General features: G+C 60.5%; 1 protein-coding gene across 1 annotated transcript; it reads left to right on the forward strand.

Moving 5' to 3' along the window:
- Window positions 1-7,978: 7,978 nt before the first annotated feature.
- Window positions 7,979-10,044, forward strand: MARCKSL1 (MARCKS like 1). The gene is made up of 2 exons (XM_049821146.1): window positions 7,979-8,160; window positions 8,664-10,044. Exons 1-2 carry the CDS (start codon window positions 8,065-8,067, stop codon window positions 9,276-9,278), a joined length of 711 nt encoding a protein of 236 aa, XP_049677103.1. The 5' UTR covers window positions 7,979-8,064; the 3' UTR covers window positions 9,279-10,044.
- The last annotated feature ends 1,763 nt before the right edge of the window (window positions 10,045-11,807 follow it).

An 11,807-nucleotide genomic window follows, 5' to 3' on the forward strand; every position in this document is an offset into this window, starting at 1 on the left:
GAGAAAGGGGTCACCACGCTGCGCTGGGGTTGGGGGGGTGGGGGGGGCTGGCGGTGGAGATGATAGGTTGCCCGTTCCCCATCGCCAAGGGTCATCCTTGGGATCAGAACGTGCAAGAGATGCTCGTTGGACCCGCGCTGGTGACCGTGCACGGGCTGGGACGGTGCTGGGTGTACGTGCATGGGCCGAACCAATGCTGATTTTGCACGTACAGGCTGACCCCCCCCACCAGCCACGCACCCACCCCTGCAACCCCAAGGAGACCCAGGGCTCGCCCGTGACCGTACTCTCCGAGCGGGGAAGGAGCGCGGCACCGGCACTGCCTGCCCCGCGCCCACGCTCACGCAACCGGGGAAGGGACTCGCCACCCTCACCCGTGCCCGAGGCCAAGGCGAGCTGCCGTCACGCAGGCACAGCTCCGTGCAGAATGGTTGAGGCGTTGCCCCAAGTAAGAGCAAGGACTGACCCTAACCCACGTGCCCGTGGCACCGGGAGAGCCACCGCGAGTCCCCAGCCCTACTGGGAGCTCCAGCAGCCACCAGCAGCCCACCGGCACGGGAGCAACCCGTGGCGCAGCTCCGAGGTCTGTTTTGCAGCCGGACACCAGGACAGGACACAGGTGACATCAGGGATGGAGGGAGCTGAGCCCACCCTGAGGACAACCATGGGCTTTCCCTGCCTTGGGGGGGGGGGGGTTCTGTTCCCAAGGGAAAGGCAGGATCCCACCTCCACCTCCGTTCTGCCATGGCAGGACGCCGCTGCAGCCGGCCACGTTCACCGTGGCAAGGCTGGACTCGGTGAGCACCGTGCCGCGGGGCGATGCCCGAAACACATATGCCCCCCCCCCCCCCCCCTGCTGTGCTTCCCCACCGTGTGCCCCAGCTGTGGTGTGTGGGCACGCTCCTGTGGCACCTCCGCAGGCAACTCCGGAGGAAATGGGACGGGAAAAGCTCCACTTGGACCGAGCATCGCTTTTGTTTCTATTATAAACTTCCCTTCTAACGAGGAAGGAGGCTCTAAAACACGCTCACTGCTCAGCCCCCGGCCGGGGGACCCTGCCAGCAGCCCCGGCCGGGGTGGGAAGGAGCAGAGCCCGGTGTGTGCGGTAGCACCCAGCCACCCTCCCATCTCTGCTGCCAGCTGGATTCTGTGGCTGCTTCTCTCTCCGGACACCCGCTGGCAGCCGTCCTGCTCTCGTAATGCAACCGAACCGGCAGTGCACGGCTTGCTCAGGGTCAGGGAGCCCTTTATCAGCATCGAAATGTAGCCTACGGCGGGGATGTGGGAGATAAGGTGCGTGGGACGAGCATCCCGCCTGGACGAGGGTGTTGCGGCGGGTTCCTGTTCTCCCAGGAGGAGTCAGGACAAACCGGCAGGCTGGAAAAAGCGATGCGGGGGCTCCCCATGGGGTGTTGATCCCCGTCATGCAGAAACTCCCCCAGGACCGTGCCCATGGGGAGGCACCCGGGAGCCCTCATGTCCCACCGCCATCCCCATCCTCATCTTGGGGCGAAGCGGGGCTGGGGGCCCTGGGTAGAACGGCACAGCCCACCCCATCTACCCCGCTGATGAGGTTGGAGGGTTTTAGGTTAGAGGGCTTGGCTTTGTTTGCAAATGCTCCAGCTCCTGGCTGAAAAGAAGGGCAGATGGTCTCCAAGATAAGAGACGGAGGAGATTGCTCTCTCTTTCCTCCGCCAGGACTCACAGCTGCCAACCTCTGCCCCCGGCCGGCCCAGCACGAGCGGGGAAGGGGGTGACGGAGGGAAAAAGGTCCTGGGGTGGGAGAGCAGGGCTGGTCTTGCGGGGTGGGATGCGGGAAGGATGTTACTGGAGTGAAAAGCAAGCCCAGAAATAGCAAACGCAGTTACACAAGGCACCGGTTGCCATGGGATCTTCACAACCAAAAATGACGGGGCTCTGGCAAATACAAGAACGGGCCCTTTCATGTGTTTCTATGGGAAGTCAGCGCCTTGCTGCAGCCTCCCGGGCTGGAGCCTTTCCCAGGGCAGGAAGGATTCAGGGACGCCGATTGCGGCACCGGCTCCGTGCGGGCGGCAGGGAGACCCCCGGCAAAGTCCCAGGCAGACCCTTGCTTGGGTCCAGGATGCTTTTTCCTGGTGCAGACGGCAGAGGGTCGCTCGGCACTGACTCGACGCAGCCCGAGTGACGGCGCAACCGCAAGCAGGTTCGGCAGCAACCAACTTCTGCTTGGGCGAAGGATTGGAAAGATCCCCTTGGCCATCACACGGCCCCACTCTTCCTCCTGCCTGCTCCGCCCTGGCCGGCCCTCGTCCCCTGCAGAAATCCCCCAGCGTGAAGCTCAGCAGATTTTCCCTCTGCAGCTGAGGACAGCCTCGCTTGGCACCTGCGGTCACCCCCAGCCCCTTTGCCCCGTCCCCTCGTGGGCTGCGCAGCCGGAGCATCTCTCGCCCCGGGGACCGGGCAGGTGGTCACATCCTGAAGCTGCACCGTGGAAAGCCGAACCGCAGGCAGGCACGGCTGGTGGACGCAGCAGGACAGCAGAGGCAGACTCTGGACCCTAACCTGTGGCTACTATTTTTAGCCGAGGGCTGTTTGCAAGGGCCATTCCCATGCCGGAGCTGCTGCGGTGGCAGAAGCCATTACCGGCCGTCCCTGCATACGGCACAGCCTGGCCACGCACTCTCCCTGCTGGAATTCTCTCCCCGGAGAGATCTAATTAGCTAATTCCTTTGCTATTTATAAATCAATATGGAAATCCCTCTGCTTTATTCCCAGCGCCGTTGGTTGCCCTGGCTGGGCCCCTGCTAACTCGGTTAAAATCCTCGAGCAGATGATCAGAGGCTTGTGAATGGCTCTAGATACATGAATAAATAATTGCATTAATTCTTCGTAAAGGGCTGGGGGAATACGGCGGGTGGCAGGAGCAGGGCAAGGGGCTGGGGACTGCACCCTCCTGCTCCACTCCAACCCCCCGGTGCAGGGGCTGCGCTCGCCGGTCTGCCTTGCAGCCTGTCAGCGCTTGACACCTAATAAATTAATAATCAGCACGCAGTTTAAGTAGGTCTGGAAAGTGGAAAATAACATCCGCAAAGATCTTGCGTCCCCGAGGCCTTTTAGGCAGGAGCAGCGCGCAGAGAAGCAGACAGATTTGTCTGCCTGTCCATCTGCTAGAGGAGCAAACAGACCCGTAATCTGTCCGTCTGCCTGCACTCTGCAAATCCCCATCACTTCCCAAGCAGCCAAAGCCCTGGGAGGCAGCAGAGAACCTGTGCGAAGCCGGAGCATCCTCTGCCCCGCTCCGGTTCCCGGCCAAGGCAGCAGCGGAGGGATGGGACCCACGGCAAGCGGGGCTGGCGGTCGTACTGGTTTCCACTGGGAGGGTTTGGGTTGGGGTTCGATTTATGCTGGAAACCCACCGCTGTTCACAGCAGCCGGCTTCTGCCCTCCACCCAGCTGTCCCGGTGTAGCCATACCAGCCCCGGCACCTATGCGCCGGCACTGTCTGCTCTGTGCCACCAACAGCCCCTGCGACACGCAGAAGAGGAAAACGGCCTCTTCCCGGGATGAGAGCTGGAACAACCGGCCGTGGGTCTGCTCCGGGGAGAGCCACGCTCACCCCACGGAGTGCCGGGGCTCCGGCACCAGCAGCAGCTGCCGGTATGGCCGCACCAAGCACCGGTCCTGAGCCAGCTGAGTCCTTCAGGTGCTGCTGCCATCAGGACAGATATCTGCAGCGGAGCCAGGCCTTGGAAGAGGAGGAACGCTCAGGAATCCACAGGGGAATGTGTCTATTTATAAACACACCCCTTGCACAGCGCTGCAGAAGAGGGTTTTCAAGAAAAGGCAGGATCAAGAGAGATGTGGCAACTGGGGATTCCTCAGAAATGAAAGCCGCTAGAAAACCACATCCAAGGTTTCCTGCATCACCTCTGATGGTGACGGAAAGCTGCCCCCCCCCGCCCCCTCCCCAGCAGGTCTGCATCTTGACCTGTGTAATCAGGCTAAAGTTTGCCCTTTAGAGACATCACATCTGCCTCCCATCACTCCAGCGCTGCCCGCCGATCGCTGTGGCAGGGGAGCAGCGGGGTGTAAAGCACATTCTCCCCTCCAGCAAAATGTGGAAGAGACCTGGGCTTTGCATGGGGGTCGGCAGACGAGGTGGGGGGGGACGGGGACGGGACCCGAGCCGAGCAGCCCCAGCTGAACCAGCAGCGCAGAGCACGACGGCAGCACCGCAGCCACCCCACCGGCCCCAGGCTGAGAAATCCCCTCTCGAATAAGCAAACCCGGCCACTCATCCACCCCACCACTGAAGAAAACATTTTTCCAGCTAGCAGCCTGTTTCACAGCACACGTTTCCATCCCCAACCCAAAGGACAGACAAAGCCACACTGGGGCTGCCACCATCACCCCAAAGGCTGCACCCCCAGAGCCCCCTCCCAGTACCCGCAGCGGGGATGGTGTAGATGGATGGTGGGTTGCCGGTGCTGCCTGACCTTAACGGTTCCCCTGTGGCTTTCATACAGGAGGATGGGAGCGTCTCGGGGGTGTTGCGGGGATGGACAGTCTCGGATGGGTGCTGTGGAAGCTGGTATTTGCTCAGGTTTTCTCGGCACGGCCAAAACATGCTCTTGCTGCAGCAGTGGGGCAGCATGTCGGGATGGGATGGGTCGGGATGAGGCAGGGCAGCAGCGTGAGGACTCTTTGCATTCCTGCAGAGAAGAGCCAGGACAAAATGAACCTCAGCAGAAAGACAGAAAATCACTCCCAGAAGGTGGGAAGAAAAGTCTGGGTTGGCACAGATGCTGCCTGATGCCGGACGGCTGCTGGGGCAGCGGGAAGGGCTTGCCAGCCGCGGCTCTGCTGGGTTTTGCCCCCCAGCAGGTACCGGTCGGGGACACTGGTCTGGAGGTTGCACTCAGGAACAAATGGCAGAAGACAAGGGCATGTTTACCGGCTAATTCAATACACTTGCTTGGACCGCTTGTCTTCCCAAAACAGCCTCACCATGTTCTAAAAAGCATGTGCTTTTAAACAGGGTGCATCCTCCGCGGCTCCTTTGCAGCCCTGCCGGCTGCTCGGGCAACTCTCGGTCTTGCAGACGGCCAAAGGCACGGCCGGCCGGACCAGCAGCAGCCCGGCAGCCATTCAAAGGCTTTATCAACTGGCAACCAAAAGTCAATAAGGAAGATGCCGCCTGTTTTAATTAACAGAGAAATTTCGCTCCAACGGGGGTGAGATGATGTGTGCCGGGGCCGGGGGAAGGGAGGACAGAGACAAAACATGACCTTGTTGGCGGAGCGCACACAGCAGCACATTGTTTTCCCCGCAGAGACACTGGCCTTGATCCTGCCCGGGCTCTGCGGCGCAGCTGGGGGTTGAGGTGGGGGGGTCCCGCCTGCCCGTGGCAGCTCCCGGGCAGGTTTGGCAGGAGCTGGGTGCCTGGAAAGCACCGGGGCTGCTGGGCTCAGGACAGGGCATTTGGGAGCGCGGTCCGCTGCAGTTGCCGGTGGGATGCGGGGCTGGCCAGGGCCCACCGATGGTGGCTTGGGCAGGCACAAAAAAGGATTTTGGGAGCCCCCAGTGAAATCAGCTGTGCCTGGGTGCCAAGGGAACCCCTGGGAGCGAGACCCCTCCAGCCACTGCTGGCTCCACGCTGTTGGCCAGTGGCTTTGGCAGCATGGGGAAACTGCAGACCCCTCACCAACGTTGGCATCCACTTTGGTTTAGTCCCATTTTTATTTTTTTTTTTTTTTTCTTCTAAGCTCTCTTTTCTGGGAAAGCAAAGAGGAGGAAGACCCAGAGGGGAAACACCTACCAGTCTGTGCGTCAGGGAGCACAGTGAGGTGGAAAACCGGGGTGTGACCCGTGGCACAACCTGTCCCCCACAGCAGAACCAACCCTCCGGGAACTGACGGGGCTGGGGTCAGCGGTACTCAGGGGGTAAGGAGTCTCCTGGGGTAAAGGAGTCCCCTCGGGTGACGGGACCGAGGCAAGCTGCACCATGACACCGAACTGGCGGTGATGGGGCTGGGACGAGTGGTACCATGGGACCCTCCCAGGGGTGTTGGGGCTGGGGTGAGCAGCACCCCAGGGGCGATGGACCTGGGGGCAGAGGCACCCCAGGGGTGACGGGGCTGGGGGCAGAGGCACCCCAAGAGTGTCAGGGCTGGGAGGAGCAGCACCCCAGGGGTGACGGGGCTGGGGGCAGAGGCACCCCAAGGGTGTCGGGGCTGGGATGAGCAGCACCCCAGGGGTGATGGGGCTGGGGGCAGAGGCACCCCAGGGGTGATGGGGCTGGGATGAGCAGCACCCCAGGGCTGGTGGACCTGGGGGCAGAAGCACCCCAGGGGTGATGGGGCTGGGGGCAGAGGCACCCCAGGGGTGAAAGAGCTACGGGCAGAAGCACCCCAGGGGTGAAAGGGCTGGGATGAGCAGCACCCCAGGGGTGATGGGGCTGGGGGCAGAGGCACCCCAAGGGTGTCGGGGCTGGGATGAGCAGCACTCCAGGGGTGATGGGGCTGGGGGCAGAGGCACCCCGGGGGCGATGGGGCTGGGGGCAGAGGCACCCCAAGAGTGTCAGGGCTGGGAGGAGCAGCACCCCAGGGGTGACGGGGCTGGGGGCAGAGGCACCCCAAGGGTGTCGGGGCTGGGATGAGCAGCACCCCAGGGGTGATGGACCTGGGGGCAGAAGCACCCCAGGGGTGAAAGAGCTACGGGCAGAAGCACCCCAGGGGTGAAAGGGCTGGGAGGAGCAGCACCCCAGGGGTGATGGGGCTGGGAGCAGAGGCACCCCAGGGGTGATGGGGCTGGGATGAGCAGCACCCCAGGGCTGGTGGACCTGGGGGCAGAAGCACCCCAGGGGTGATGGGGCTGGGGGCACAGGCACCCCAGGGGTGAAAGAGCTACGGGCAGAAGCACCCCAGGGGTGAAAGGGCTGGGATGAGCAGCACCCCAGGGGTGATGGACCTGGGGGCAGAGGCACCCCAGGGGTGATGGGGCTGGGATGAGCAGCACCCCAGGGGTGACAGGGCTGGGGGCAGAGGCATCCCAGGGGTGATGGGACTGGGATGAGCAGCACCCCAGGGGTGGTGGACCTGGGGGCAGAGGCACCCCAGGGGTGATGGGGCTGGGATGAGCAGCACCCCAGGGGTGACGGGGCTGGGATGAGCAGCACCCCAGGGGTGACGGGGCTGGGGGCAGAAGCACCCCAGGGATGATGGGGCTGGGGGCAGAGGCACCCCAGGGGTGAAAGAGCTACGGGCAGAAGCACCCCAGGGGTGAAAGGGCTGGGATGAGCAGCACCCCAGGGGTGATGGGGCTGGGGGCAGAGGCACCCCAAGGGTGTCGGGGCTGGGATGAGCAGCACTCCAGGGGTGATGGGGCTGGGGGCAGAGGCACCCCGGGGGCGATGGGGCTGGGGGCAGAGGCACCCCAAGAGTGTCAGGGCTGGGATGAGCAGCACCCCAGGGGTGACGGGGCTGGGGGCACAGGCACCCCAAGGGTGTCGGGGCTGGGATGAGCAGCACCCCAGGGGTGATGGGGCTGGGGGCAGAGGCACCCCAGGGGTGTCGGGGCTGGGATGAGCAGCACCCCAGGGGTGATGGACCTGGGGGCAGAAGCACCCCAGGGGTGAAAGAGCTACGGGCAGAAGCACCCCAGGGGTGAAAGGGCTGGGATGAGCAGCACCCCAGGGGTGACGGGGCTGGGAGCAGAGACACCCCAAGGGTGTCGGGGCTGGGATGCGCAGCACCCCTCTCCCCCTCCCCACCGCCTCTCCCCACCCGGGGCTGCCCCGACCTGGGCGGTGTGTGTGTGGGGGGGGGGGGGGTCGCAGAGCCCGGGAGGGAGAACGGAGACCGTCAACACCGCCCCCCCCCCCACCATCCCCATCCCCATCCCCGCCGGGGCGGTGGCTCCATCCCCGTCCTCCGCCCCCGGGGCGGGCTCGACGGCGGCCCGCCCCCGCCCCCGTGCCTTATTACCGGGGCGGCGGGGGGCTCTCCCCCATTCCCTCTCGGCGCCGCTCGCCAGCCGAGGCGCAGCCGCCGCGGCGGGGTCCGGCCCGACGTTGCCGCATCCATGGGCAGCCAGGGCTCTAAAACGGCTAAACCGGAGGGCAGCGCTCCGTTGGCCGGTCACGCCGCCGTTACCGAGCCCGCTAAAGCCAACGGGCAGGTAAGGACCGGAGGGGGGGGGGGGGGGGGGGGAGCGGGGAACGGCGCCGTGGACAACCCCCCCCCCCCCCCCCCCTCGCCGGGGTAGACAGACAAAGGCAGCCGCGGTGGTTGTTTCGGTGGAGAAAGGGGAAACGGTGACCCGGGGGGGGGGGGGATGATACCGAAACATGCGGCACCTCCCGCGCCGCGCCCCGGTACCGGGTGAGGGGGGGTGGGGGTGGGACGGGGACACCCGTTCGCCGCCTCGCCCCGGGACCGGGCGTGGAGCGCGGGCGCCGCCCGGTGGCAACGCACTGACACCCCCCCCAGGGTGTATATATCCCCCCCCCCCCCCCCTCCATGCTCGGTGCACCCCATTTCCCCAGGCTGGGTGCCCCCCCCCCCCCCAACCCAAGCTGGGTGCGGGGCTTTGGGGAGGGGGTGCTGAGTCCCGGTGGTGCCTAATACAGTGCTCTGCTCCCCCCCCCCCCTCCTTGTCCTTCCTTTCTCCCCCCCCCATAGGAGAATGGCCATTTGAGGCTCAACGGGGACATGACACCCAAGGTGGGCGGCGAGGCGGCACCCCTGAACGGGAACGGCTCGGCTGAACCCCTCAAGGAGGAGAGCAAGGGCGAGGCGGGCGGCGGGGATGCCATCGAACCCGCTCCCCCCGCCGAAGCGGGGGACGCTAAACCCGAAGGCGCCGCGGCCCCCAAAGATACCCCCAAGAAGAAGAAGAAGTTCTCGTTTAAGAAGTCCTTCAAGCTGAGCGGGATCTCGTTTAGGAAGAACAAGAAAGAAGCCGGGGACTCCTCCGGGTCGTCTCCCACGGAGGACCAAGGCAAGGCGGAGGCCAAGGGAGAGGAGAACCCCGCTTGCTCGGCCGGTGGGACGGAGCCGTCGGCTCCCCCCGAGGAGGGGACAGCGGAGGAACAGGGCAGCCCTGGGGAGAGCCGTCCCGGGCAGCAGGGAGCTGAGCCCAAGAGGGAGGACGCAGAAGCTGGGGGAAGCAAGGAGGAAGAGAAGCAGCAGGCAGGGGAAAGCCACGGGGATACAGCCAAACCAGAGGAGCCCTCCAAAACCGCGGGGACCGAGCCTACAACAGCTCCGGCGGCGGCGGAGCAGAAGGAAGAGTAGAGCCCGCTTGGCATCGTTCCTAACTTAAGACTCTTACGCCATCCTCTCCATCCTGGTAACGCCACGGACTCGCCGCCTTGCCCACACACCTCCCTTCCCACCTAGAACTGACAACTCTTTCTAAAACCAACCCCCCCCACACACACACACTCCCCCACCGAGTTATTTCTTGCCTTCCCTATTAGAAAGCTGGTTTGGATTCCCACCACCGTCACCACAACTTGGAGTAGTTTTACCTGAATCCTTTAAAACTGTGGAGGAAGACTATCCTGGACATAACTGGAATTTACAGTTTGTAAGAACCCGGCTCTCACACCCTGCTCTGGTATCTCTGCTGGTCTCCTGACTGTCCCCACTCTTCCCGGCAGCCTTCGAAGCCCAGCAAACCAGTGACTGTTCAACAGATTCTTTTTTTTTTCTCAGTTTACATTCCTGGTTCTGACTTCATTTAAAGTATTTTGTGCTTTTTATAGAAATCAATGGTTTAAGAGCTAATCTGGTTAGTTTTTTATAATGTCTTACTATTGGCTTAAAACCATAAAGCTTGTAAGTCCGCTGTGTTTAATTCTGCTTCTAAGGGATAACTTTTAGGGTGTGGGGTGGAGGGAGGGGGCCTGCCAGCTGTATAATGTGAAGCAACATTGTTTTCTCTGTAAATAATTTTTTAATGGCCAAAACACTTGATTTGCAATTTTCTAACTTCTAAAAAAAAAAAAAAAAAGCTGTATGGGCTTTCTTGTAACATTTGAAAGGAATAAATGGTGACCCCTTTATGGGTGAGCTTGAGTCCTTCTTGTCCTGGATGCCAGACAAGGGCCAGGGAAGATAGCAGTTGCTTATTTAGTTCAACAGCTGCTGCATTTAATCACTCCAGCCCTGGCTCTGCTCGCAGTTAATTGACTTGCAGCAGATGTAGAGCTACAGCCACAAAGGACTTTCTCACACAAGCCTCTTGTCGCTACCTTAGGATCGCTGTTCAGCTGGCTGCTCGGTACCTGTTTTCTTAGAGATCTAACCCATTTTTTTCCTGGTGGGGGGAAAGGAGAGGAAAAAAAAAAAAAGTCTTTTTCCCTAAGGAGGGGCCCAGGAGGGCTACTGGGTGAAATGCCCATTTTCAAGCTTGGTTTCTTTAATTTTAAATTTATTTTTTTTAGTGGCTTTAGAAAAGGATTAGCTCCCCTTTCCTGAAAAGACATGCTAGACCACAACAACTATGCACTGGGAGCAAAGATTTACTTCCAAAGAGAAAATGAAGGCACAATGGCTGCCTCTCTCATTTCTCCCGTCATCTGCACAAGGATAGAGGTGATTTTTTTTTTTTTTTTTTTTTTTCCCCTGAGACAGGCGTGCAGCAGAAGGAAGGAGCACTGCCCCTCTCCAGCAGCTGAGCTTGAAGGCTACAGCCTCCATCAGAGCTCCTTCTGCCAGCTTAGGCTGCAGCAGTAGTGCACAACCCCTCCATTTAATGGCCTGCTCCTAATTCCCAGCTAATCACCTGCCCCTGCTGTTTTGGCTGGCAAAGAAGATGGAGAAAAAGCAAGAACCATTGTTTGCCCAACTGGCACCACCCTGGCAAGGCAGGGCCTGGGGCAAGGACCATCACTGCTCTTCTGTAGCCCTCGAGGTAGGTGGGAATTGCCAAAACTCTCAGTTTCATGCACCACGTCCTCCTATCAATAGCAGGAAGCTAAAGCAAGTGACCCGTTTCCAAATGCAGCAGGGTATTCATCCCTATTCATTTGGGAGGGGGGGGGAGGCCCCAAAAAAAGGTATTTTAAATGTAGGCACTGTGGTCTGCAAATTATTTCTAAGATTGCTCGCAGTCTGTCATGCGAGACACAGCTGCATTGTGCCCCAGCCGAGATCCGGGGCTCAGTGCATCTGCCAGGGAGCTGCCGTACAGCATCGCGGCAGCCATTTTAAGAAACCCTGGAAGAGAGAAGGACTGCAGTTGCACATTGGCATGCGTGATCTGGCAGGGGTAACTTGAATTGTACAGTTGTTTTTGTTCAAGGAGGAGAGGATTTTAATTGTCTGCTACGGTGAAAAAGGGTAACAAGTTTCCTGGAGTATCATTACAGCAATGAAAGTCAACTGTGCCACGCAAAGCTTTTTCTTAACTACAAAACCAGCAGATTTGGCTTATGACCCTTTTGTGTCCATTTCAGGTGTGATCAGCACTCGGTTGCAGAATGAACCTGCTCCTAATTATATTAAAGAAATTTTTTACACTTGAATCCCAGCCACTATCTCTTGGATGAAAGTCTCTTCCCCTAACTTACTGTTCCTTTTCTAGATGAGCATCAGCTGCACGAAGTGCTGTAACTCCAAACAAGCCACAAACCCAGTTAACAGCAGCAATGCTGCTGGATGAGAACCCAGGTGTAATTCAGGAAAGAGACAGAAAAACCACCCCAGTGACCCTTAGTAGAAAAGTTGTGAGCAAACAAAACCCACAGTATTTTGACTTACCTTTTCTGCAGAGAAGGGTCATGAGAAGAAGTTCAAGGCTTTTTTTTATAAAACACA

The sequence above is a fragment of the Accipiter gentilis genome, chromosome 17 (assembly GCF_929443795.1).
Source record: "Accipiter gentilis chromosome 17, bAccGen1.1, whole genome shotgun sequence".
Lineage (NCBI taxonomy): Eukaryota > Metazoa > Chordata > Aves > Accipitriformes > Accipitridae > Astur > Astur gentilis.

Bases quoted from the DNA above. Each gene is read 5' to 3' on its own strand.
- MARCKSL1 (XM_049821146.1), top strand. From the start codon at position 8,065: ATGGGCAGCCAGGGCTCTAAAACGGCTAAACCGGAGGGCAGCGCTCCG. The intron at 8,161-8,663 runs GTAAGGACCGGA...CCCCCCCCATAG, and splicing joins CCGCTAAAGCCAACGGGCAG to GAGAATGGCCATTTGAGGCT.